General features: G+C 53.5%; 8 protein-coding genes across 8 annotated transcripts; 6 read left to right on the forward strand and 2 right to left on the reverse strand.

Annotated features, from left to right (window-relative positions):
• Nucleotides 1-1,081: 1,081 nt before the first annotated feature.
• On the forward strand, nt 1,082-3,807 carry PG998_010743 (uncharacterized protein; the record flags this gene model as incomplete). The annotated part of the gene is made up of 8 exons (XM_066877559.1): nt 1,082-1,202; nt 1,262-1,480; nt 1,540-1,774; nt 1,855-2,343; nt 2,393-2,440; nt 2,493-3,362; nt 3,420-3,631; nt 3,707-3,807. 8 exons carry the CDS (start codon nt 1,082-1,084, stop codon nt 3,805-3,807), a joined length of 2,295 nt encoding a protein of 764 aa, XP_066726613.1.
• Nucleotides 3,808-4,224: 417 nt separating this feature from the next.
• Nucleotides 4,225-6,473, reverse strand: PG998_010744 (Acetamidase; the record flags this gene model as incomplete). Its single annotated transcript, XM_066877560.1, is given in 6 exon segments — nt 4,225-4,282; nt 4,370-4,424; nt 4,519-4,665; nt 4,920-5,628; nt 5,646-6,017; nt 6,195-6,473. 6 exon segments carry the CDS (start codon nt 6,471-6,473, stop codon nt 4,225-4,227), a joined length of 1,620 nt encoding a protein of 539 aa, XP_066726614.1.
• A 1,029-nt stretch (nt 6,474-7,502) lies between these two features.
• Nucleotides 7,503-8,945, forward strand: PG998_010745 (Pantothenate transporter liz1; the record flags this gene model as incomplete). The annotated part of the gene is made up of 1 exon (XM_066877561.1): nt 7,503-8,945. One exon carries the CDS (start codon nt 7,503-7,505, stop codon nt 8,943-8,945), a length of 1,443 nt encoding a protein of 480 aa, XP_066726615.1.
• A 1,199-nt stretch (nt 8,946-10,144) lies between these two features.
• On the forward strand, nt 10,145-10,644 carry PG998_010746 (uncharacterized protein; the record flags this gene model as incomplete). Its single annotated transcript, XM_066877562.1, has 2 exons — nt 10,145-10,392; nt 10,479-10,644. The coding sequence occupies 2 exons, from the start codon at nt 10,145-10,147 to the stop codon at nt 10,642-10,644; spliced, it is 414 nt and encodes a 137-aa protein (XP_066726616.1).
• Nucleotides 10,645-13,600: 2,956 nt separating this feature from the next.
• On the forward strand, nt 13,601-14,177 carry PG998_010747 (uncharacterized protein; the record flags this gene model as incomplete). The annotated part of the gene is made up of 2 exons (XM_066877563.1): nt 13,601-13,740; nt 13,859-14,177. 2 exons carry the CDS (start codon nt 13,601-13,603, stop codon nt 14,175-14,177), a joined length of 459 nt encoding a protein of 152 aa, XP_066726617.1.
• Nucleotides 14,178-14,915: 738 nt separating this feature from the next.
• On the reverse strand, nt 14,916-16,285 carry PG998_010748 (uncharacterized protein; the record flags this gene model as incomplete). The annotated part of the gene is made up of 2 exons (XM_066877564.1): nt 14,916-15,466; nt 15,529-16,285. The coding sequence occupies 2 exons, from the start codon at nt 16,283-16,285 to the stop codon at nt 14,916-14,918; spliced, it is 1,308 nt and encodes a 435-aa protein (XP_066726618.1).
• A 2,206-nt stretch (nt 16,286-18,491) lies between these two features.
• On the forward strand, nt 18,492-20,107 carry PG998_010749 (Di-copper centre-containing protein; the record flags this gene model as incomplete). The annotated part of the gene is made up of 7 exons (XM_066877565.1): nt 18,492-18,664; nt 18,733-18,895; nt 18,963-19,049; nt 19,127-19,287; nt 19,466-19,741; nt 19,822-19,903; nt 19,964-20,107. The coding sequence occupies 7 exons, from the start codon at nt 18,492-18,494 to the stop codon at nt 20,105-20,107; spliced, it is 1,086 nt and encodes a 361-aa protein (XP_066726619.1).
• Nucleotides 20,108-22,947: 2,840 nt separating this feature from the next.
• PG998_010750 (calcium-dependent cysteine-type endopeptidase-like protein) lies at nt 22,948-26,182 on the forward strand (the record flags this gene model as incomplete). The annotated part of the gene is made up of 4 exons (XM_066877566.1): nt 22,948-23,325; nt 23,408-23,681; nt 23,735-23,832; nt 23,903-26,182. The coding sequence occupies 4 exons, from the start codon at nt 22,948-22,950 to the stop codon at nt 26,180-26,182; spliced, it is 3,030 nt and encodes a 1,009-aa protein (XP_066726620.1).
• Between the last annotated feature and the right edge of the window lie 171 nt (nt 26,183-26,353).

The raw sequence follows: 26,353 nt of genomic DNA on the forward strand, positions 1-26,353 counted from the left end.
CGACAGCTCCTGCCCGCAGCACAGGTGTGTCTGAAGAGGCCTAGCGTATACCGCGGTACAAGGTGGAAGTACTTGCGGATGGACGGGCAAGGATCTGAGCGGCGAGTAGCGAGAGTACGACGTTGAGATAATCGAGAGCTCCACTGCCCTTCGCGTCACCAACTATTTCGCTGCCAGCTGCTGTTTTACCGGTACTTACTGATTGTTTACGGGCACAGGTACATCAGGTTGGTACCTGACGAAAAGGAAGATGCGCTGCGCTAAGCACCAGCATTGCGGTGATTCGGGCCTAAGGAGCAAGCTACACACGATGATACCAAGCGGAAGGTGAATACTTGTACTAATAGACAGGAAGCAATACACGTACATGGATGGGAAGGGGTTCTTCTAGAAGCGACACCCGGAACCAAGATGCTCGCCATTAGCTAGGCCTGTTTGGCGATGGTACATGAACCGGTCTCCAATTTATTCTTTATTCTCGGCATGGTCGGTCGTAAGTCGATTGCTTGTTTGGCTGTGGGCTAATGAGAAAGGAGTGCTGAGTGCAGTAGCAGCAGTACGTAGAGGCAAAGAGGCTCGCTCTCGCCCGCCAGCTCGCTCTGCCGAGAATTGGAGCTACTAGGGGCTAGCCTTGTTGGAAAATACGTCAACTTTTTACTGCATGTCTGCCGCCCCGCCTCGTCTTTCTCGATTTGTTTTGTCGGCCATCAATTTACCTTACCTAAATAATTAATGATTCAAGACTCCTTCGCATTTCGGCTTTGTTGGACCTCCCTCACTTCTCACCTTTGCCATTTCACCTCGAAACTGTCGTCGTCGTCTTCGTCGGATTCGCTGCCCGTTGGGCCCAGACAGGAACTCGGGTATTGAACGCTTGAAACCCACGACCGACTCCGCCCAATCAGACGATCCTTGGTCGCCACACTCTAAACTAAGCAGACAGATTACGATTGCAAGCACCGTTACCTACACCTACCCTCGGGCGCCTATTAGTTTTGGTTCTTGGCGTGGCCGGCATCCCGCATGCCGTAACGGAGCTCGTTTCTATCTTACCCTTACCTCTTTGTTGCTGTGAACGCCCATGCCCAAATCACAGGACGCCCACGTCTCCGTGGAGGAGCTCACCCCGGAAGAAGCTAGCCGTATTATACATTCACATCGCAAAGTTCGGTATGGCACTGCCTGTTGGCCCTGCCGCCAACGTGCGTCTTTTCCCGCCTGGCCTGAACAATCGTGACACCATCTCTAATCCGTGACGCAGGTAAGGTCAAGTGTGACAACAAGCAGCCGTGTGAGAATTGTGTAAAGCGGGAGCACCCACAGCTGTGCTCCTACAAACCGAACCGTTCCAATGTTGCCAAGCAAGGTTCTGCCGACATCTCACACCATGGCCAGAAACGCCCTCATTCCCCAGATGGCAGTTCTGAGCCGGAGCGGCGCCCCAGCGACCATCAACCCAACGGGTGGCCGCGAGCCCTAGGTATGTCATACCTCCAAACTGTGATTCCGCAACAAGTTCATGGCCTGATGATTGCTTAGACCAGGCCGAGTCCATGGAAATCCCGCGTTTCGTCGGGCAGAACAGCATTCCAGCGCTTTTAAGGGACAAGTCTTCGCCAAACGAGACGAAAGATGGCATCGACATACGTCGGGACATGCGCCCCATCTGGGGGCTCGACAATTCAGCGCCCTTTCCTTTGATGTCGTCACATCACCTAGATCGAATGACGCGAGAAATCTCCGCCGAGCTTCCTTCCGATCGTGAGGTGCTCAAGTAAGTCGCTGTCGCAAAACGAAAGCGTCAAGTAGGAGCTGCGCTAGTAGCTTTCTGTCAACTCTCTGACCCTTTACTAGACTCTTCAAGACCTACAAGGAGGTGCCACACCAATTCTGGGGCTTTGTCATCGACATTGAGGATCTGGAGTCAAGGCTCATGGTCTATTTGGAGGAACGCGCCAAGAATGCGCGCGAGGGCCCGGCCACGTCACGACCGGTGTCTGCCTCGTGGCTGGCCATTCTCTTCGCCGTGCTGGCGGTAGGTTCTCAGTACCACGACTCACCATACCATATAAGGACGACCGACTCTCAACGATACATGCAGATCAGCATGCATTTCTTGCGACTCGGTAACTTCCTTCTCAGACCCAACCTCGATTCGATCCAGGCGCTTCTGATGACGAGCTTTGTGCTGTTAAATGACATGAAGGCAGAGGCTTCTTGGGCCTTGATAGCTCTTACGTGTCGCCTGGCTCAGTCACTGGGGTTGCATCGCGCAAACCCCCAGGATGGCCGCGAAAGCTCCTCTGGAATGTCGACGAAGGATTATATTCGACGGAAGCTATGGTATGGCCTCTGTCACCTCGAAGCAAATAGCAACTAACATGCTGAGCAGGTGGACGTGCCAATGGCATGATACGTTAACCTCTCTGTCATTTGACCGGTAAGTGGCGGGGTAATAATTGACAAAGTGAACCATGCTAATGATACCCAAGACCGAATATGACGAATATACAATGCTGCGCCATCCCACTGTCCTCCGTTTCGACTGTACAAAGTTTCTCCTACCTAGAGGCCATGTATCATCTCACTAGGCTTATATCCGAAAAGCTGAATCCCGACGCTACTGATACGGTCACCTACGAAAACATCATGAAGAACTGTCAAGAGGTCGAGTCAATACGGGACAGGGTATATCCCCAACTGAGGAGCAAACAGGCGGCGAAAACGGCAATTGATCGGCTGCAGCACTACGCTGTCCGCTTACACACGGCCTTTGTGGTGTCTGTCTGCTGCCGCCCGGCGCTCCGAAGCGACTGCACCAGATTGAGTGCCGAAGAAAAGCAGATCCTGTCCGATAAGTGCAAAGAGAACCTCACCGAAACCGTTCGGATGTTCTTATCCATGCACAATATCTCGGTGATTCCGACAAGAAGCTGGGCGTTCACCTATCATGGCTTATCCTCTGCTGTACTCCTTGGGATACTTTGCGAAACTAAGACCGATCCCGAAGTCCGTGGGTTGCAAGGGGACCTCATATTGGCGCTGTCGGCTGCCGCCGCCAAGGAGAGATCAAGTCCACCACCAGGTCACATCAAGCACAGCGACAGGGACATCGAACTATCTGGGCCCCTTTCGAGAGCGCTCACTGCGTTAAAGAACATTTACGATTACGGTTCTTTACACGGCTTATCCGGGATGAAGAGCGAAAATCCGTCAGGGTCAAGAACACCTGTCACTTTGCTGCAGAATGTACCATATGTGACCCAACAACAAAAGTCGCATGGAGCGATGGACCCTCATCAAGACGCCGCACTTGCGATGACGGAACTGCAAAACGGAGCTACGATGCCCGACTTTTCCACGTACGTTTAGATCGGTTTGGCCATTTCATATCGTTGGCGCTTGCTAACTTGGTATAGGAATATGTCGTCGTACCCGGCAGCTCTGCAGCAGCAACAACAGCAGTCGCAACAGCCGCAACAGCCACAACAGCAGCAGCAGCAGCAGCAGCAGCAACAGCAACAGGCACAGCAGCAGCAGCCCTTGGGTATGCAGAACGTAACGGACATGAGCCAGATGGACCCGGCCGCTTACATGTCACCCATGGATCTCTACGATTCCATCTTCTGGGGTGAGTTCCATGTTTCCGGTTGATTGAGCCCCTGACGGGGGAGTCTGTGCTAACGTTTGCTTCTCTTGTTTCAAGAATCACCCCCTGATCCTTTCTATACCGGCACGGATATGAACTTTGATTTCCTGGCACAACCGCCACCCGGTCAGCCTTCGCAGCAGCAATTTTATTTCTAACCTTGTTTTAACTGTGGGCTTTTAGCAAATTGGGGCCAATTGTCCTCCGGTGTCTAGGCGTTCCAATGACGAGATATCTTCTAAACACCCAAAAGCGCGGCGGTGATGGGCGATGACCGTGGCAGACTTGGATAGAGGTTTTCATTTCACTTTCAAGCCAACGGGGTTCCCTAGGAGTTTTATTTATTAGATGGCCTTTTGGTGGGGGTATGTATTTGGATGTCTAGATTTCCCTATTCGTGTGTATCTACAAGTGCTTGAACCGAAAGCTTGCTTGCTTGTTGACGTTACATCAGGGGATTTGAGGCTCGTGCTAGCTTCGCAGGCCATCCGGAGCAGCCGGAGCAGGCACTTCTTGTCAAAATAAGTCAGTGTTCTGATTAGCTTCAATGCGACATATTAATTATCGCGCTTGTGTCATGACAAGGCATCCAAAACTACTCTAGTCATAGCCACGACTTTCTCTTCTTCGAGCCTAAATGCAAATGGTATCAGTTGTGTTTCTGAATTCTCCCACACGTCCGGCAACCTTTTAAGGTGTCGCCGAGTTTGGACTACTTACCTTCTTCCTACCAATTGGAGGTTGATTGGCATTCCGTGCACCGCTTCCGCGTGGTCTGGGTACAAGACAAGAAAGTAAGTATTAATCAATAGGAAACAAACCAACAGGCAACCTTGGTCCCGTCGATCGAAGATTCAGAGAAAACTCACACTCGGATTGGATCATCTTGTCGACCTCGCTCATGGGCTGGTACGACGCCATGTCGAGCGCCTTGTCGAGGGCGGCATCCACCTTGATGCCGGTGGGGAAACTAATGCAGCTCTGGTCCAGGACGTTGTATACACCAGTGTAGCCGACTGGAGCAGATTAGCTTCGACTCGGCCAGAAACCTCCACTCCAGGTCTTTTTCGTGGGGTAGATGGAGGAAGGGGCATATAGGGGCATGTGGGGGGACTATGCTATGTGTTGTGCCTCCACAGAGGGGACGAGGCGAAAAGCAAAGCGGTGAAAGACAAACGAGCGAGCGAGCGAAGAAAATGCGAGGAGCGAGATGGGAAATAAGCTCGAGGAGTCAGGGGGAAGGGAGGGAAACGGAAACCCGGAAACTCACCGTGTCGAAACTTGCCGTTCTCCACGCTCGCATACGGCGTCGTGGGACACAGCAGCACGTCGATCCCGGCCGCGTTCCAGCGGTCCAGGTGCCGCTTCTGGTAGGCCTGGCGCTCGGCGTGCAGGCGCCAGAGGTCGCGGGTGCCGAGCTCGGCCGCGACGCCGGCCGCCGCCGCCTCCTGGTAGGCCTGCATCGCCGGCAGGATCCACGGCTCGCCCGTGCGCGCGATCTCCTCGAGAATGGCGCGCCCGCCGTCGGCCACGAACATGCGGTTCAGCAAGCTCAGACCCTCGGCCTGGTCCCGCGACGACCACTCCACCAGCTCGTGGCCCGCGGCGCGCAGAGCGGCGGCGGTCTGGCGCAGCGCCCGCGTCACGGGCGGCGTCGGGAGGGCCATGCCGTCGTCCCACATGACGGCGATCTTCAGCTTGCGCGACGAGGATGGTGATGATCGCCAGGGGATCGGCAGGCAGCGCGGGTCGGCGTCGTGCCAGGGCTCGGCGCCGACGACGGCGGCGCAGTAGGCCTCGAGGTCGCCGAGGGTGCGCGCCAGCGGCCCGTTGATGGACTGCACGGCCTCCTGGCCGGGCATGCCGGAGCGGCAGCCGAGGGCGGGGAAGCGGCCGAACGAGGCCTTGAGGGTGAAGAGCCCCGTGCAGGCGGCCGGGATGCGCAGCGAGCCGCCGATGTCGGTGCCGACGCCGAGGGGCTGCCACCGAAGGCGACGAGGGCCGCCTCGCCGCCCGAGGAGCCGCCCGGCGTGAGGCGTCGGTTGCGCGGGTTCACGGTCCGGCCCATGACGTTGTTGACCGTCTCGGGCATCATCATGGCCGTCGGCACGTTGGTCTTGACGTAGAAGACGGCGCCCGCCTTGGCCTGCAGCAGCTGGGCCAGCGTCGCGTCCTCGGTGGCCGGCGCGCCCACGTGGGACACGAAGCCTACGGTCGCGTCGAGGCCCTGGAGGTTGAAGTTGTCTTTGAGCGAGATGGGCAGGCCGTGCAGAGGGCCGACGGGCTTGCCGGTTTGGGCTAGGTGTGCATCGAGCTGGCGCGCCATCTCGAGGCCGCGCTCGAAGCAAGTTTCGGACAGACAATTTGTCTGGGCGCATTCGTCAGCATCTCCCGACTGTTCCCAGTCATCTTTTCCGCTTTCGTTCCCCCTTTCTTCTTCGTTCCAGGTACATATTCATCTTGATAGCCAGCGTTCCCTGTGCGTCTTCATCCTCCCAGGTCACATAGAGCCTTGGTAACAAGAAAAGAGGTGACAAGCACTTACAAGTTGATGGGCAGCCGCGGCGCGCTTACAGAAAGCCCGCGTAACAGTTTCTGATTTGAGCTCTCCGGATGCGAGCTTGGGTAGCAGCTCCAGCACCTCGGAATTCGTGATGGCGAGCTCTTCGGCTGTGAACCAGCCCGACGTCTCGGGGAAGGTCATGACATCATCCTGGGTCTCGGGTGGTAGCAGGCTGTCCGGGATGATCCATTCCGCCGGTATCGAGTCCAAGACGGCCTTTCGCTTCCGCGCTGCGACTTGTTCCCAGCTGTCGACCTTCATTGTCGCTGGTGTTGTGGAGACTTCGTCTTATACGTTGATTCAAATAGACAGCACAGTCAGGTCTGAGATAGCAAGTATAAATTGCGTCTGTATCTTGATTTGGCATTCCTCTTTCTTGATTACTTATATAACACACCCTTTGAGCGATGTCCGACACTTGCCGTAGCCCTTGGGGGAGGAGCACAAGGGGCGGGAACTCCGCACTCATCGGCGCGAGTCCGATATCCGCTGGAGCTAGATGAGGGGGAGGGGAGGAGGAGGCGTCATGTTCCCAGCCCTGCTTGTGCACTTGATCGTGTTGAGATTAGCCAATAACGCCCAAGATAGCCACGAGCTTGCTTTCCTCAATGCTCGTATCTTGTCAAGGTAGTATCACGCTTCGCCTTGGCTGCACCGCTCCAGATTGATGGAAGCCTCTCGCCTCTCTCCTATATGTAGACCGATTCCACTTAATTCGTCCCTTTTTGGAGATTCCATCGCCACTGTCCCGACTCAATAACCCAGCTAACCTAGGACGATGCGAGATGGGGGTTTGTCTGGGGAAGATAGCGCCTTCCCTTGCCTCCTTTGCTTAGAAGGGGCCGCTATCTGCTGGAAGCGGGTCATGGTTCGGGCCAGTCGTTATCATCGTCTGTCGGCACTAAAGCAGTCGTGGTACCCACGATTTTTTGCATCTGGAATTTTTAATTGGGAGACATGTTTTTAACCTTACATAAGTCCAGCCGATATTACGGAGCCAAGTCATTCCTGACTGATTGTCAAGTCCCGACAGTATCTCTTGCTCCTGGATGGCTTCCGACGGCAGCACCTGAATCCCCGGCAATCTTCGTCGGTCGCAAATGATTGTAACCGCCTTATCACTGCCCAGACCTACTTACGACCGAACGTCTGGAGTATGAAGAGTAACAGCTTTGGCTATCTCAAGTAAAACATAAATAAGAGCAGGTGCGCGCGATCTATCATTCGCGGGCCTGTAGCTGCATACGGGGCTTTCTGGCTATATACTACGCCGTCAATACTGTCACCATCATGGCGGGGTTCACATCCAAACTGAGGGCCTACCTCCACACCGAGTACCGGCCCGGCGAGCAGAAGCTGGTCATGAAAATCGACTTCTTCATCTTGACCTTTTGCTGCCTGTCTTATTTCACCAATTACTTGGACAGGTCCAACTTGACCAATGCCTACGTGAGCGGCATGAAGGAGGACCTGGGCTTCGTGGGTGACCAGCTGAACCAGATCAACACCTGCTTCACCGTCGGATATGTCATCGGTCAGCTGCCAGCCAACATGTCGCTGCACTACATCAAGCCGCGATACTTCTTCCCCTCCATGATGGTAATCTGGGGCTGTTTGACCATGGTCACGGCTTCGGTGCATCGCCCCCAATCCATCATGGCCATCCGTTTCTTCCAGGGAATCGCCGAGGCGACCACATTCGTAGGAACCCATTATATCCTGGGTTCGTGGTACACCGAAAGAGAGCTCGGGAAACGCAGTGGCATCTTCACAGCATCCGGTCTGGCCGGAACCATGATTGGCGGCTTCATCCAGACGGGCATTTACCAGTCGCTGCACGAGAAGAGCGGCCTTACTGGCTGGCGGTGGTTGTTCATTATTGACGGACTCATCACCATACCCGTAGCAATCTATGGCTTCCTTTTTCCAGATACGCCGCAGACCACGACCGCCTTTTATCTCACCGCAGCCGAGAAGGAGCTGGCCGTCGCGCGTGTGCCTGCGGTGGAGGATAGCCCACCTGTATCCTTTAGTTTCTTCAAGAAGGTTTTGACTTCTTGGTACTGGTGGGGCTTCGTCGTCCTTTGGATCATCGCGGGCGAGACCGAGTCCTTCAGCGCCAACGGCCTCATGGCGCTGTACATGAAGAGCCACCCGACCAACAAGTATGCGGTGTGGCAACTAAACAACTACCCGACCGCCGTTCCGGCCATCGGCATCGTGTCGACCCTCTTCTGGGCCACGCTCACCGACTTCCTGCGCGGCAAGCGCTGGCTTGTGGGCCACTTCATTGCTGTCGTCGGCGTGGTGACCTCGGCCATGATCCTGGCGGCGTCCAACAACCCTGAAAACCCGGCATCGACCACGGTCGTGTTCGCGGCGTATTACTTGGCGGGGACGGTGTACGCCTGCCAGGCCACTTTCTTCGCCTGGTGCAACGACGCGATGCGGTACGAGGACCATATGTTCCGGGCCGTCGTCCTGGCGGGCATGAATTTGGGATCCAACGTCATCAACGCCTGGTGGTCCATTGTCTTTTACGGTGCCTCGATGGCCCCGTGGTTCAAAGTAAGTGAAGACCTAAACATGAAAACCCCAAAGATACCTATCATGAGTTTCCTTCCGATGGCTAACGACAGTTGCATTGCAGCGGGGTATGTGGGCCATGATCGCGATGAGTATCGCTTTGGCGATATGGACCGGTGGGCTCTCGTTCTTGACCCGGAGAAATAGTAGAAGGAGAGATTCAGTGCAAGGCGAGTCGACGCCTGTGGCTATGAATGTGGAGGTGGATGGGAAGTCCATCTAGATTAGATACTGTTCAAAGCGTGATGTTGCTTCAAACCAAATTTCCCTAATAGTAGGTAGCATTTCCTGACCAACCCGCCCCGTAACAACAGTTGTGTGTTGTTCAACGGTTGGATTAAGTTCATGCGTGCGACCAAAAGCCACTACCGCTAAATTTAGCTGGACGTGACATACCAATCGCTACCCAGTGGAAAATGACCGAGTAAAAAGCCAGCAAACGATCCGGCCTGCCGGAAGAATGCGTGACCTGAACGCAAGCAATGCTACCCCAAGTGCATCCTTATGTGCGTGTATAGACGTCAGAAGGCGTGGCTTTTTACGAGAACTCGTAAGTTAGCCGGCGCCGCCGGTGCGTGCAAAGATGCGCTGGTCACTGGCCAGAGTCCTGTGTTTAGCGGATCTTGCGGCAGTTCTGGTTGGCGATTAGCGAAGCGACCTCACCACCTGCCACCCGCAGCGGGGAATTACTGGTCTGGCTATCTGGTTAGCGGGGAGGGGCTGGCTAGACTTCCATGACGCAGGCCCAGGCAGTGCAAATGCTACCCAACAATAGCTAGCAGCAGCAAAAACAACAACAGCAACAACAACACAACATCCCCCTTTTACATACCGCCAGACTGGTATTCTATTCCCAGCACGTATGTAATTACGCCTGGTGACATTAAGCGGTCAGCCAGAGGCTATCACACGCCCCTGGTCAAGGAGAAGCTTAACCCACGCAAACATCCTCTTGATTCCTCTGTGGCTGTTGCGAAGACGCCTGGATGTGCCACGTGCGGGCAATAGGGATCGGCACTTTTACCGGAGCAAGCTGCTACGTCAAATCTCGTATTGGGCCGTTGGCTTTCATGCGAAGGCGCAGAATCCGGCTTATGGGCCCGACTACAGTAGCATCGAGAAAAGGATAGGGGCGTTGGTGGAAAAGCCATCGAGTTCCCGATCTTAGGTCGTCCGATCTTGGAACGAGCATTTTCATATAAGAACGGGCTTGCATCAACCTCGATCCTCTACTCAATTGGTCTATCATCCCACGATCTATATCAACCCGTCCTTCGTTACGCCTAAGAAACCAACTAATAATACCTTCTAATATTACCACCACCCCTCAACCCAATCCAGCAAAAATGGTTTCCATGAAGACTCTCGTCGGCGCCGGCCTGGCCGCCCTTCCCTCGGCCTCGGCCTACATCTACGGCATGGAGGCCCCGGCCACCGCCGTCGCCGGCAGCACCATCAAGGCCAACCTGATGACGGCCAGCTACGTCCAGAACTACATCGACTACTCGGTCGTCTGGGGCATCGCCTCCGCGGGTGGCGGCAGCTGCGCCCCCGACGTCTGCATCGGCACTCAGATCGGCTACCAGAGCTTCTAGTACGTTTCTTTCTTCTCTCTCTCCTCCTCTTCCCATTATTCCAATCTTCAATAAAGAGGAAAAATGCTAACGAGAATGCGCACAGCCCCGAGCAAGTGCCCCTGGGCAACTTCACCGTCGATGTCACCATCCCCAAGGACACCCCCGCCGGCGACAAGGTCTTGACTGCCGCCATCCCCTACCTGGTCGGCGCTAGCGGTTCCACCAGCGTGATCGCTTTCAACGCCACCATCGCCATCACTGCTGCTTAAGCGGTGTCTGTGCAACAATCAGATACGAAGTTAATGATGAAACGACAAAATAGAAATCCGGGAGGGGACATATCCATCTCGTCTAGATTATTTTGCCCTATGCCAGCTATTCTTAATGAACAACATTCAAGTGCATATCTTTGCTAGTCTTGTATGTTCTTTCAAGTGACTTCTCATATCCGATTGCGTGATGTTTCCCAGGCTAGACCATCTCGAGAACAGCCATCGAGGCAACGAGTCAGGCAACTCATACTGTGGCACCACCAGGGTCAGGGTAGACGAATCATGTGTTGCAGGCGCCCGCCATCTCTATTTGAAACTGCTTTTCTGAGCCTGAGTGCTTATCTACCCCTCATCATATATCTCTTATGGGTATACGCTTTCGCCCACACCGAAAGCAATGTATCCTTCCTATACGCCATGACCAAATGACAAGGTGAAACTCCAATGAACTCCAGCAACCCCAGCATATAGCCCAACAACCTCGCTATTGTCCGCCCATGCACACCGGTCTACATCAGGTGCTGATCCCCGCGTAATGTGTTGCAGTCTGCACCGTAGATGTCCATGACAACTTCCTCCAGCCTCCCGAGAAGGGGCCTGTCTATTCCATGACGTGACCCCAAACCTGGGATGTCGAACCCTTGCTGCGACGGCGAATGTGGCCGCTCGTGCTTGCCTTCTCAGTCACCGAGTCCTCGGCGCTTCCAACGGCCCTCCACAGAGCATTCCAAAGGCTAAACATAATTGCGGGTGAATAGCAGGGGAAATCCTCAAAGTGTATAGTAGGATTCAGTCTTGTTCAGCGTTATTGCTGCTGCTGCTTCTTCTACCGCTTCTCGTAGATGATGCTGATAATAAATGCCGCGTTTGGTCTCTCGTGGGCTGTGGTAGATTTGGTGTTGTTCTTTTGGGGGTATGAAACGTTTCGAGTAGTGTGGTAAGTATTGGGTTCTTGATAGCGTGAGTAGGCTTCCAAGTCCGGCTGGCGAGGGTGAATTGGAAGGTTGTGGATGATGGTAAAGCTGTCTCTGGGAGCTTGTGTAAGATGAGGATAAGGTCATTTGATCAGGCTTTACGGCCGCCTCATTATATATATACACGAGAGGGAAATCTACCCTCTGCCAGGATTACCTAAGATCGTGACTCGCTTGATACTGTGCCAAGCAATATTCTGCCCTCTGTTCGGTGGGTTTCCATGATGCCCACTGGTCATTGGGTGCCTAGCGTGTTGGAACAATGGATACGCGGGGGGCATGATCTGATCTGATGTATAGTTTCGTCTTTTGCAGGGCCAACATGCATATACTCTGGCAGATGGTCGAATGGTTATTGGATGAGGAAGGGAGGATCGCCAACATATGTTTGTAGCTGACAAGTTCTGTGCATGAAGGCAGGCTGGCGGGACCCTCCGTTTCTGCCTCGATCATGTTTCGGACCACTCAACATCGACTCTCCCAACTTCAACTCGCCGAATTCACCTGCAAAGCATCCGAGACTATATCACGCGCACAATTACCTAAGTCAATGCCAAATAGTCGGCATATATGTTTGTGACCTGATGTAAAAGGAGCCAATGAGGTTCCAGCCCGGCGGTTGCGGCTGCAGCGCAGCTAAAACCACAACGCTCTCCACTCCCCCAGGCGAACGAACCGGGACTTGGACTCGGGTAACCCCCACTCTCTCTAGCTCTAACATATCGCAGTCCGCGGCTGACGGTCGGCCATTTGGTTGTTTGCTCGCCCGAATGCATCGTAGCCATTGCGTACGAGTACATGCCTGAGTGTGGGAGTGGTTACGGGAATCGATAGCAAACCTGCAGAAGAGGGTAGGTAGAACAGACACGACCACCCCCCACTTGCAAGAGGGATCGGGGTTGCAGTCTGGTCTGTGACTTTGTAGCATGTGACGACTCTGGGTCGTCTTCAATCTGACCCTCGACTCACTATCAATTCACCACGATAATGATGCCATATACGTAATTTGAAACTATGGGCCTTCAATCTTAAAAGAGTCAGTATGGGCGTTGAGTCTCAACAAGTTTCATACGAGTTCAGAGTCGCGCGTTCGCCGTCCACGTGGATGCTAACGCAAAGAATATCCGCGCAACCCGATGGCGCATTCTCCTGTACTCATCACAATCTAGCCTCTTTCTAAGGAGACACCGGTTTGCTGCTCTGGTAAGCGAGCCAGTGAGATTGCAGGTCGGTAGCCACGTCTTCCGTACCAACGGGGCGCCGATACATGCAGTCGGCCGTCGAGCGCCGGCCGTACTGGGTTCCAATCAACCAGGACAAACGAAGTCGGCAGTCGCATCTATTGCGGGCTTGTCCTTTCGCGGCTCTCTGCTACAGCGTCTCTCCAAACGCATAGCAAACACGATGCACGCGTACCGAGTCAACCGACCCATGAATTCCACGGGACACGGCAGGCTTGCATAATGCCTCGTCGCTCGCTCTCGCTCTCGCCAAAAGCCGAGCAAGGAAAGTGCAGCAACTCCAGAGATTGGTACGGGTCGGTTTGATCTATCACCAAAAGGTGACGCAAAAACGTGCAATGACAAATACTGGTTACGTACCTTCGCTTTCCCGTGCCCTATTGAACGCAACCTCTCAGTTGGTTTTTGGGTAGGCCTTTTTAAGAGACCCTCGACCGAGTCTTAGGAAGGTACAATACCAGCAGCGTCCATCAGGGTGTCGTTACCCCATCTTCGTCCCCCTGTACGATAATGGAGGAAGGCAACGGCTGGGAGCATGTTTTCACCTTTGTGACACCTGCAGGCGCAAGGCGTAAAGATCTAAGCTGATAGAAAGCGTATCGCAAGAGAAGGGATGGGAAGGAACTACATATGTGTATAAAAGCCTCACGCTTGGTTTCGTCGTAGACGCAGCGCCTTTCTGCTCAACCCTCAGGCCGTACACACATCTCAGCTTCAAAACCAACAGCCATATTCATCATGAAGACCGCCAGTGCTCTCCTCTGCGCCGCAGGAATCCCCTTGACTCTTTCGGCCTTCCTCCCCGAAAGACCACCATCGGCGCCAGACTCTGTGGTGCCTGCAATCAAGACTTGGTCGACTTGGTCATGCGATCCAACGTACGTCGTGCATTTATTCCACCTACCACCTGCATCATATCCGTGCCTCTTTTCTGCCCTAGTGCCTACATACCATCTTCTTTTGTATGTATGGTGAGGAGAGCCAAAACTAACGCAGGACAATCGACCTTGGTCCTGACAGCAAGTTCCCCTACGACATGTGTCTCTGCATCCCCACCGACTGCAACCTCGAAACCGACAGCGACTGCACATCACGGTACATCATGAAGGGCAGTCTCGGGTGCGACGACAATTGCAATGGGTGCCGAGCAAACGAGTGCCAGCAGGCGGTTTGCGGCTCCGTAGGTTTATCTTTCAACTATCTCTTCGTCTATTGCGTGTCAGTGATCATGGTCTTTACCACCAGTCTTTTACTATGCCATCAAAATTCTCCTCCTCTGGCGCCCGGAACCTCTGACACTGACTTCCTTCTGTAAGGAATTATGAGGCCTGTGACAATGACGGAGGAACAACGTCTGGAAGAAGGTACGCTCGTGTGGGGCAGTATTGAGTTACATTAGTAGAGATGAATTGAACAACCCAGGATTATCACCATTACCAACCAGGTGATTATGTTAGTGAAATAATGTGGTGTTGTGCCAATGACGAATGCCTCTACAGTCAATGAATGCAGAGGAGCGCCGGGTGCCTGGGCCTGTTACGAACAAGCTTGCGAAAGAAAAAAGAAAGGGAAAAAATGCAAAAGAGAGGTCCGAACGTGGATCGAACACGTGACCTTAGGATAATCAGTGTACAAACTGCAATCCCACGCTATACCACTTAGCTACCGAACCCAAGACTGTTTGTCAGATGAATGTCTTTTCATCTAAACTACAAGATATACTCATTCTTTTAAATTTGAATACCTGGACGCCCCGAGTCCAAACTCGCCATCCCAAACAGTGGAACTCCAACCAGCATGCAATGAGTTCTAGTGTCCTGAGCCTAGATCGCGACACGAGAAGGTGTGATATAAGGTGTTGTATCATGGAGAGTGTATGTAGGTCTACGTCAATAGCATCCAACCTTCTCGCGATTCCATGATGTGCAGGTGTCACCAATTGCACATCCTGCTCATGCATTGCCATTTCATTGTTCGGACTCTCCTTATCGAGGACTGCCTGTCTGCCTAGGTGGCACGCATGTATAAGGGCGCTTCAGATACTGTATCCTCTTCAGTGCACCAAGCTCGGGCTACCTGGCCTTTCGGATACTCTGGCCGCACCACCCTTCTTCAAGTCGCTGTCTTCTGCTGCGGGTGGCGGAGCCTGCTGCCCGGGCGAGTCAAGAGGCTCCAACAACTCGGAAGTGATCACAGCCGGATCGCTCGCAACATCGTCCCTAAACCCACCCTCGTCTCCGGAATGGTCGGAGGCCACGCGCTGGGCATGCGCGCGACGGCGGTCCATCCTCCGCCGCCAGGGCTTGTAGAGCACCACGGACCCCAGGCCCACGACGAGGAACAGGCCACAGATGCTGCCGCCGATGATCTCGAAGTGGTCGCTGATGGCGCTCAGCCCGTCCCAGAACTCGCCCTCTGGCTCCGCGACGTTTTGGACCAGCGACAGCACCTGCACGACGCCGATGAAGGCGGACACCACGACGGTGATGCCCGTCAACACGATCGAGTAGTAGAGGATCGCCACTGTGTCTCGAGCGAAGGCCTTGGAGGTGTACAGAGACATCATCAGGGCGCCGTCGGTGGTGTCGAGGAGACACATGCCGGCTGAATTCCGGTTGTTAGTAGTCGTCTCTTCTGGGGAAAGTTTGACATCGGGGCAAACGTACCGGTGAACAATAGCGGGAAGATCAAGATGACCCAAAGGCTGGTTCCCTGTGCCCCTTGAATGCTCGCTATTCCCAAAATGGCGATCTCTGAGCTTGTATCGAAGCCGAGGCCAAACAGCACACCCAGCGGATACATCTTCCAGGGCCGGTCCACGATCCGGAACAGCTTCCGAAACACATTGGCCATGAACCCGGCGCCTTCGAGCTGCAGGTTCATCGCCGCCTGGTCCTCATCCTCGTCTGCTGCCTCGGGATGGTGTGGGTCGGGTTCGCGCAGTACCTGGCGCAGCCGCGAGACCAAACGATACAGCACCCAGCCGTTGCCCAAGCACAGCAATATCAGGAACGCGGCGCTGACAGAAGTGCCGACGATGCCGCCGATGTATTGGAAATTGTCGAAGCGGTCCCGCAGCGCGCCCGACGTCGCGGCCACCACAATACAGGTAATTATGACGATGGTCGAGTGGCCCAGACTGAAAAAAGTGCCCACGGTAACTGGCCGCTGGCCCGAGGCGATCAGTCGCCGCGTCATCAGGTCGATGGCCGAGATGTGGTCGGCGTCCAGGGCGTGCCGTAGCCCCAACGTGTACGACAACACCGCCGGCGAGATCATGGCCGGGTAGAACTTGAGGACCACCGCCACCCCAATCCAGACCAGCATGTTGGCGCCTATGAGCAGAGAGATGATCCGCGTGACAGCCGGCGGGAGGCCTTTGAGACCGCCCATTCTCCGTCCTAGCAGCGGCCTGCGAGGCATCGTTCTTGATGGTTTCTTCGGCGGTGGCTGCTGGTCAATAAGCGAGAGAAGCTTTGTCTGCACCTAGTAACTTTGCGCGACCCGACTAACTGAAGTGCAAGGAGATCTATACCAATAACAACCACCTTCTCAAGCTACGTACAACACCACACACACGAAGACTGGAAGGTATTAGAACTACCCTGGCGAAAAGCTTGATCTTCAGGGCTATTTTGCCCTCTTCTCATTTCGTTCTATGGGACTATCCGAGTACGCCCTCAGCTCGTGCTTCTCGTTCATAACCCCTCCTTGATGCTATCTAACATCTGAACCTACCCCACGTCATGAGCCGTGAACTAACCACGTTGAGGAACCCCACCACGAGAATGGAGATAAGCTCAAACGAATCAGCATTGCTATCACATGTACTGATGACCAATGATAATATTGTATTGCGTTTGGGAAGCAAATGTATGAGAGGAGATCTGATAATCCATCAATTTTGCACGTCTTTCCGCACGCCGGCCTTACTCGCCCGACGACGGATTTCGCCGCAGGCACGATTCATCCAAGGTGCACATCGGCGCCGGCCCACACCCCCGAGCCACCTCAAGAACAGCAAAGTGTCTATCAAATAAAAAGGAAAATAATGAAGTCAAAATCGCGCTCACATTCTCTTCCTCTCATATTGTACTGTTGTGCTACACAGTATTGAGCTTCCAGTAAGGGGCCCCTTACTATCTAAAGGTGATGCTCGCTCTATATATAAAAACCAAACCTATAGAGCTACATATTACAAGCCTATAGTTCTCTTCAACGTAGCCTCAGCCAGTTTGTGAGTATCTTTGAGGCAGTTTGTGAAATTATTGGTAAAAGAGGATGTCTGCCAGTCCTGATGATTTTGTTTTATCACTGGATATCTGTAAAATGTTGCTCACACGCAGATACGTTCAACTTCGTCTTCTTGCCTCGATACCCCTTAGTCGATAGATGGAATGGCTTGGTACTGTTATTAGTTGAAGGTAAAAATGAAAGACACAACAATATGTCTGTCATAGTAAGACCTATAGCCATACTTCACGAGCATCATGTCTGCACATGGGAAATCGAGGATCACATAACGAGTCATAATATTAGCCACTTATCTTCAATCAAAGTCGATATATTGATTTGGATCCCTCCCTATCATGTGAACAAAGGAAGAACCAATCCTCCTTCTCGATATCACCACTTTTCATGGACCAAGATAAATCGGAGCAAGTGCCGGAAGTCCAAGATTTGCATCCTAGGTCACAAAAGCGATATATTGAGGATCATGATACTGACTTGCCAGTTCTTTATGATGCAGAATTAGTAAATCAAATGCGGCAAGCCGATGAACCGAGCTTAGTCTTGTGGCAGAATCGATATTGACTAATATTCTGCTTACGCTACTCCCTATCGAATCAGCAGTGTTGGTTCTTCATGTCCTAATAGAGTCGATATGTGCTCCGTTGGGAAGACCACCAGAACATCTCGCAAGTCTCCTCCGAGAGCGAGTCTGGCCAAAGGCGCACACCGCACGGCCTATGATCATATGTGGAAGGTGGCCGCCCATTCTCCTGTTCCGGCAGCTGATTCGAAGATCTAAAGTGCCGCGAGACCCGAGCGAACGCAGTAAGGCTAGCGTCGTCTTGCATAGTATAGAGCTGATATTATTCTACCAGTCATAGCCCCTATGTGTGGTGCAACCTCGCCTCCCCGCATTCCGTGAGGTTGAAGTGAAGTAAGTACGTAAGAGCGGAGCAAGGTCCGGATAAATACCACAGCATCTCGTGCGAGATGCGGGTTTTAATGTCCGTTGCATCTGGGTCCAGAGTCCTGGAACCCAAGCTTCTGCCCCATATGCCAATATCGAGGACCATGGTTTCATTGGCCAGCACATCTTGCATCAAGTTGTTTCCGGGGGTGTTTATTAAGCCAAGACTTTGTATATTGGGACAACAGCGCAACCGTAAACGTACGCCAAGTAAGGGCTTTCTTTTCGATATGTCGCCATGCTGCCGGCAAAATACAAATTTGTGTCCACAATAGACTAATGAAGCTTCTTGCTACGATGATCGTTGTTACAATCGCCTGCTATATCAGGGGGTGGGCACGGCCAAGTTCACATCTGAGGGGCCAACATTACTTGGAAGTAATCTTATAGTAATAACATAAGGTTTCTGAGTCCACCAAAGCATCTACAATGACACGTCTCGGTTTTATGGCTTTGCTCTCCGTGCAGCTTATGCTGTTGGCCAGCTTTGTTGCTGGAGATGCCGTCCATGACCTGTGGACCAAGGGACTATCTGCACTGGATGTACAGCTGGACAAGTCACCGACTTGCACGAGAGAAAACCTGCGAGTCAGAAAGGATTGGTGAGCCCCAACGACTACAAGTTCGACTTGTATGGAGCAGTAAACAGGCTAACACAAGTAACGGACAGGGGCGACCTGAGTGACGGAGAGAAGAAGGCCTATATTACTGCCGTGCAGTGTCTCACTTCGGCACCGTCAAAGCTGAACCCGACCAAGTATCCCGGTGCGAAGACACGTTTCGACGATTTCGTGGCTGTTCACATCAACCAGACGCTGACCATCCATGGCACTGTCAGTTTACAAGAAACGTTTCACTGAGGAGGCAAAAGATGAACGCACTGACTGATTTTTTATCAAGGGCAACTTCCTTTCATGGCATCGGTACTTCACTTGGGCTTATGAGCAAGCACTCCGTAACGAATGTGGCTACAACGGAACCCAACCGGTATGCACCCTTCCTTGACCTCCTCAAGATTCTTGTGCTGCTTGGGAATATATATACTCATCGACATTATGATATAGTATTGGAACTGGGCTCGCTGGACTACTGATATCGAGACCTCACCCCTATTCGACGGCAGCGATCTCAGCATGAGCGGAAATGGCGAGAAGATAGCCCACCAAGGCCTCGGGGTGCCAACAGGTAACGGAGGCGGCTGCGTACAAAAGGGCCCATTCAAGAAGTAAGCCCAATCCGACAACTCACCAGCAGAATAACCGTAGAAGCATGACTGACAATCCTTTCTCTGCTAGCATGACGGTCAATCTGGGGTAGGCAATATATTCCCCGAACCCCTTTCTTCCATCCAGCTTCCTTGGAACCCGCTGACATCAGGGCCATCCCCGTTTTACGAACCACAGTCCCCTCAGCCCGGCCATCAGCCCGGCCCCCAAAGCCAACCCGCGGCGCGACGGCTTCGGCCACAACCCGCGATGCTTGCGTCGCGACATCAGCAACCAGCTGAGCTCGCGGTACCTGACGGCTCAAAGCATCGTCAATCTCATCACGCAGAGCCCCGGCATCGCGCGGTTCCAGGACACCATGCAGGCCCTCAACAACGTGCACACCTCGGGCCACTTCACCATCGCGGGCGATCCCGCCGGCGACTTCTACACCTCCCCCGGCGATCCAGCATTGTAAGTGCTTTTGACCTGAGATGTTGTTGTTTGCGCGCCTTGCCTAGCTCGCTAACCCGGGGATGATGGGATTGACTTAGCTATCTCCATCACGCCATGATCGATAGAACCTGGGCTATCTGGCAGATGCAGGACCTGCCCAACCGAATGCAGGTTATCGCGGTAAGTAGAAGGACCTTGTTGGACAGCAATCGTTGAAGCGAGCACTGACAGGGAACGCAGGGAGGAACGTCCATGATCGGGTGGGGAAGCGGAGTCCAGAAACTAGAGGACCCCGTGAACTTGGATGTTGTCGCAGACAAAGTATACAAGATCAGCGACCTGGTTAGCATCGTGGACGGGCCGTTCTGTTACTACTATGCTTGAGTAATAATACGGGATGGGTTTCGGCCGGCAAGGGGGCATTACCTGAAGGTGCAAGTGCAGACCCCAAAGTCCATCCACGAGCTTGAATTACTTAGGCTATAGGTGTGTGTGTAACATCCATTGGATAGGCATCAGCTACTGGTACTGGCCAATAACACATGAATCTACTTGGGAACTTTACGTTGTCGTGATCTTGATTGCTTAATGTGTCGAGGCCGTAATACGCAGCATGCATATGCGTGCGCTCAGGTTGGGGATTGCCAATCAAATCATGCAGCGTTGTGTCTCTGCTTGTGGGTAGCTTGCTTGCTTTTGGCAAATAGATCCCCGGCTGCGAGCCGAACATATTGGGATGGGTACTCTGCCAGCTTGCTCCCTGCCGTTTCTGTTTCGAGCATACACATGAGGCTGTCAGGGGAAATGCGCTTCGCTGCTGTCTGTCGGCAAATCCCTGGATCACACAACCAGGAAGCGGGAAATCGCCTGCTACGATTTTGTGGTTCTTGCGACAGCGGAGAAGAGTCATGCGATTTCACTTCAGAAACGTCAACAAATCATGGAGGGTAGAAAAAGAAGGGCGAGACTAGCGACAAGACGAACAAGCGGCCGAACAACCCCGACTCTCGTCAAGTTTGTCCAGAACCCTCCCGGTCCCCCGACGAGACGACGACGCAGCCCCCAGGTTGCATGCAGTAGCTCGACTTTTAGGTGGAGCAGATAGCGGCCAGGACGATCGGCCAAGGGTCCATCCACACCGATTGTTGATGGCTCAGCTCAGACGGCTGGGCTGCAGATAGGCAATAGGGGATGGCAGTAGTCAACCGATAGCTTACTGTTGGTATGTTCTATGTTGCAGCCTCATCAAAAGGGGGGAGGGCGGATTGGTGTGTGTTGCGTATTATGTAGCAGCACACGAGCCAGAGATGCTTGAACACGAGACACCAGTCATCAGTCATTGCTGTACTCCGTATGCGTAGCCACTTGGCAAGCACGACACCGGCAATCCGTAAACAGCATGACGGCAGACGGCTTGCGCAAACCATCCATTCATCCATCGGCGACTTCGGCGGAGCTGGGAGCTTCGGAGGAGCGACAATCAGATGCGCTAATGCAGCATGTCTGACCCTGACCGGGGCGTACGAGGCGGTCGAGAGAGGGCATGCAGACATGGTTCTCAACATGGAGGGCGTAAGCTCGAGTCGTGCATGTCCCGCCACGACAAAGTCCACTGCATCTGTCTTCAACGAATCGATATCGGGTAGGCCAGGTAGGCTCTTGTCTCTCTTTCAAAAGGCTGTGAGTGTGAGCTCTGAAGCCGACTTCTCTTATCGCTCCACGTTTCCCGACGCGAATGCAGCCCGCGAGCCAGACAGCGTTGGGAATTAGTGGGCGGGCTTGCAGTCTACAGCATCCCCTTTGAAACAGGCCCGCAATGGACCCTGGATTCCCATGCCGGGACCTGTACGCCCCGTTACTCTATTTCCTCGACCACCATGTACGGAGTACATTCATTGTACGACGCGAGGAGAAACATCCGCCTTTGGACAGATGCATGGAAGATGCATGGTAGCCCGTCATCTTCCCAGAGCAGATATCGCATCTCCAATCAACAGGCCCTCGCTCTCTACGCGCAATCCCTTGGATAGGCAGCACCTCCCGATCAACCAGACATTCTGTGCTAGAAGCCCTGGTCTGAATCGCGGGTTGACTCAACATGATTTCTGAAGATGGTGGGCTGGGCAAACCGCCGCCACCAACCAATCAGACCCATCCCGGCTGAGCTGAACAGAACGGCACATGGGTCTATCTAAGCTCTAGTCAGCAAGGCTGAATTGCGTTTTCCGGTTTATCCAGATCATGCCTGTGCAAGCCAGGCAACAGGAAGTCTATTGTGCGTTGTTGCTGTTGCACTCGATGCCTTGCCACTCGGAGACTGAAATCAAATGGAGCTTTATTATGCGTCACGCTAGAGGAGTCTCGGCATTGAAACGTGTGTGAGTGTGTACTCAGACGGAAGGCCGTCCGGCTGGGGATAGGAGTCGGTTGATTTGCAGGGCTAGATTCCAGAAATGGATCTGACCAAAATCAGGGTCCATGTTGCTCACCATTTGCAGCCCGCCCTTGGAGCCCCACCCGTGCCACCGCCTGTCTAGAAGGATGCCATCTTGGATTCTCAATGGTACAACATCCCAGAATAACGCACCTGGCCTGTCCTTCTGGCCTGGCAAGCCCCCAATCAATGGCGCTTGATATGCAGGTCTAGACTCCGACTGGCCGAATGAAGTTCGTTGCTTTGCATCGTTGCTTCGTTCCCCACGCTCCACCACCAAGCGCCAATGAGCCCCAGAATGGCGACAGAGACCCGACATGTATGCCGACTCTCCTTCGGACGACATGGTGCGTCGCTGGACCCCAACAGCAACCACCTACTTAGTTCTCAAGTCCGGCCGACTCGTATTTCTTACCCTCCGAGTCGAGTCGGTGAGGTCCCTTGTTTTCCCCCTTCTGTTGCCTCCCTCACATTCTTTCTCTCCCAGCCTCGAACATAGAGTCGCTGAGGCTATTCGTTCTTTGACACCATATAGTGGTTGCCTCCCCCTTATAGCTTGTTTTGCATATATCCGTTGTTGGATCTAGTACCGCGCTGCGCTGCGTTGCATAGCGTCCATCTCGCCTCTGCGCAAATCATAATTGGTAAGATATAAGCCTGCGGCTTCAGGCCACTGCCTTGTTCCACTGATCTTGCTATCGTGTCCTATAAACACCGCAAGTTTCTGTATACTGACTGCTCCATAGGTGTATACTAGTGTCTTCCGTCGCAATCCAAATCCACGCGCACAATGACTTTGACAACATCCCGAAGAGACCTGGAAGCTTTTGGCTATAGCTCGTCTTCCGAGTCTGAGTCCGAGCTCCCTCGCAAGTCTAGCAATCCGAATAGCAACGGGACAAACCAGAAAAAGAAGAAGAAGCGCAAGCTGCCACCCCAGCAAAGCATCAACAAGATATGGAGGCACTTCTCGGCCAAGAAGTTCAGCCGCGCGCTGGCAATCTTGCCCTTCGACCCAGTCCCACTGCCTGCTGAGCCTGAGCGACCGAACGAGCTGCTCAGCGCCGGATACGAACGTGCTGTAGACGAATGCCGTCGGAAGGTGAAGAAGATTATCCAAGAATGCCGAAGAGTCAACACTAGGTACCGAGACCAAGGTTGGGACATTGTAAGTTCACTTTCACGCATCTCAGGATTGGATGTACCAACGATAAAGGGGTTGCGACTAATGATGGCTTTTGCGCCAACAGGACTGGGACCTGAAAATGAACAAGGGGAACACCCTCAATTACCTCGGATCAAACAAATTCGATGTCGCAGGCCCTCGCCTTAGTTCCAGTACTTCTGTCCCGAAGGCTGTAAAGCGCGTCCACGAAATCTATGAAAGACCTACTTTTATGAAGGAGATCAATGGGAGTGACGTGAAGCAAGGCTTCTTGGGCGACTGCTGGCTCATCGCAAGTTTCAGCGCTCTGGCGAATGTCGAGAATGGTATTCAGAGGATGTGTGTGGAGTACGATACTCGTGAGTATGACCCGATTGATTACTTCGTGTTTAATCGCTAATTCCAGCTGCAGGCATTGGCATATACGGGTTTGTCTTCTTCCGCGATGGCGAGTGGGTTTATTCCATCGTCGATGACAAGTTATACATGACATCCCCAAATTGGGACTCGGTAGGTCTTGATTCAGAATGAACTATCTCCCCAGAATATGCCATTGTTTCTGACAAAATTACGCCAACAGCCCAGTCTGCAGCGAGACTTGCTGAACCAGATCGATCGCGATCACGAGGATGCCGAATCTTGGTACCGTAAAACGTACCAGACCGGCTCCAAGGCGCTCTTCTTTGGCGGTAACAAAGACCAAAATGAGACCTGGATTCCCCTCATGGAGAAGGCTTTTGCCAAAATCCACGGTGATTTCTCGTCGCTAATCGGCGGTTGGATCGGCGAAGGCGTCGAGGACCTCAGTGGTGGTGTCACGACAGAGCTTTTAGCGAGTGACATCCTCGACTTTGATGGGTTCTGGGAGGATGACCTGAGCCGGGTGAACGAGGAATTTCTCTTCGGCTGCTCCACCGGTCTCCTTGACGGTGGTTACGGAGAGCGCAATGGAATCCGTGAGGGCCATGCCTACGTTGTCATGGATGCAAGAACATTGAAGAGCGGCGAACGACTAGTGAAGCTCCGAAATCCCTGGGGCAAACTGAAGAAGGGCATTTGGGATGGCCCTTGGAGTGACGGCTCTAAGGAGTGGACTAACGACGTCAAGGAGGAGTTGGGTCATACCTTTGGCAATGACAGTGTCTTCTGGATCAGATATGAAGACATGCTCCGCAAGTTCCAGCACATTGACCGCACGCGACTCTTCCGTGACCCCGATTGGCGCTGCTGTCAGCGCTGGATCGGTGTTGAGGTCCCATGGAAGGCGCAGTACCACGAGAAGTTCCACATCACTCTAACGAAAGAGTCTCCCCTGGTGCTTGTTCTGTCGCAACTCGACAACAGGTACTACAAGGGTCTTCATGGGCAATACAACTTCCGCCTGCACTTCCGGATCCACGAGCAAGGTCGACCAGATGCGGAAGACTATATTGTGCGCTCGCACGGCAATTATCTGATGGACCGGTCAGTGTCCATCGAGTTGCCCTGCATGGAACCTGGGAAGTACTCCGTCTTCGTGAGTGTCGCCGGTGAACGGGACACCGACATCACCACCGTCGAGGACGTGGTCAAGCGCGAGTGCAAGCAACGTTCGGACCACGAGAAGCTGGCCGCGGTGGGCTACGCCTACGACCTCGCGCACGCCAAGGGCGTCGCGCACCTGGACCAGGTGCGCAAGCTGCGCCACCAGTCGGATCAGACAAAGGCTAGCACCTCGCGCCAGTCTGAACGTCGCAAGATGTGGGAGAAGCGCCACAAGAACCGCGAGATCAGCAAGATGCAGCAGAAGAAGAACGAAGAGAAGCGTGACCGCCGTCGCGCAGTCAAAGCAGAGGAGCGTAAGGTGAAAGAGGAGGCCGAGGCCGCCGAGCGCAAGAAGAAGGAAGAGGCCGAGGCTGCTGAACGTAAGAAGAAAGAAGAAGCTGCCGAGGCCGAACGCAAGACTAAGGCAGAGGCTGAAGAGGTCGATCGTAAGAAAGAAGAGGAGAGGCCTAATGACGAGGCTGGTCAGAAGGTCGAGAACAAGAGCGTTCAGACTGATACTGCCGAGCCCAATGACAAGAAGGACGATGACAAGAAGGACGATGACAAGAAGGACGATGACAAGAAGGATGATGCCAAGGAGAATGGCTCCGACTCCAAGGATTCTTCAAAGGAAGAGAACAAGCCAGAGCCCGAGAGTACCAAGGTATCTGAAAATAAGCCGGACGAAAAGAAGGCAGAGGAAAAAGCCTCTGCCCCTGCCTCCGAGAAAGAAAACAAGAGCTCATATTCCTCCGATAACGACTCGTCCGACAGCCCAGTATCTAGTTGGGAAAACCTTTACGACAGCGATGACCTGAGCAGAAAGCCACGCATGGCACCACCGCCGCCGCCTCCACAGAATAACGACAAGGTCGTGGAGACCGACGAGGAAGCCGGTCTACCTGATCCGTGGAACGCCGTCTGTGTGGTCGGATTCCGCGTCTACTCCAAGGACGAGGATCTGGAACTGCGCGTCGTTATCGAGGGCGGTGACCTTGCCGAGAACGGCATGGGCGAGAAGGGCGCGCAGGACATCGACAATGCCCAAATCAACGCGGCGTCCGGCGAGCGCGAGAAGAAGATGGAGGGCGACCACATCAAGGATCAGGTCGAGATCATTGACGGTGCTGCCGTCGTCAAGAAGAAGGTCCAGCCAGATGACGACAGCAACAAGGAGAATGACGAGGCGGTCAAGGACGATCCTGCCTCGAAGGTCGAGGACGATGACGAGGGGGCCGAGGCAGACTCGGAGGACTCAGACGACGAGTTCTCAGTGGCAACCCCCGACAGCGCGAGCGGTGATTGTTCGCCGCAGAAGCGGCTCGAGTCGTCTTGATTCTAGACATATATCGCGTTTGGGTGCATTTACGTTCGTTTTCATCACAGGCAACAATGGTTTATGAGCATGGCGCTGCGGGTTTATTATGATGGTGATGCGACTTTTGGGAATCGCATGATTTTGGACAGAAGAACAGCTTTCATCACCAGCGATAGCGATTGATGAGGC

The sequence above is a fragment of the Apiospora kogelbergensis genome (assembly GCF_038363985.1).
Source record: "Apiospora kogelbergensis strain CBS 113332 chromosome Unknown utg000007l_segment0_segment0, whole genome shotgun sequence".
Lineage (NCBI taxonomy): Eukaryota > Fungi > Ascomycota > Sordariomycetes > Amphisphaeriales > Apiosporaceae > Apiospora > Apiospora kogelbergensis.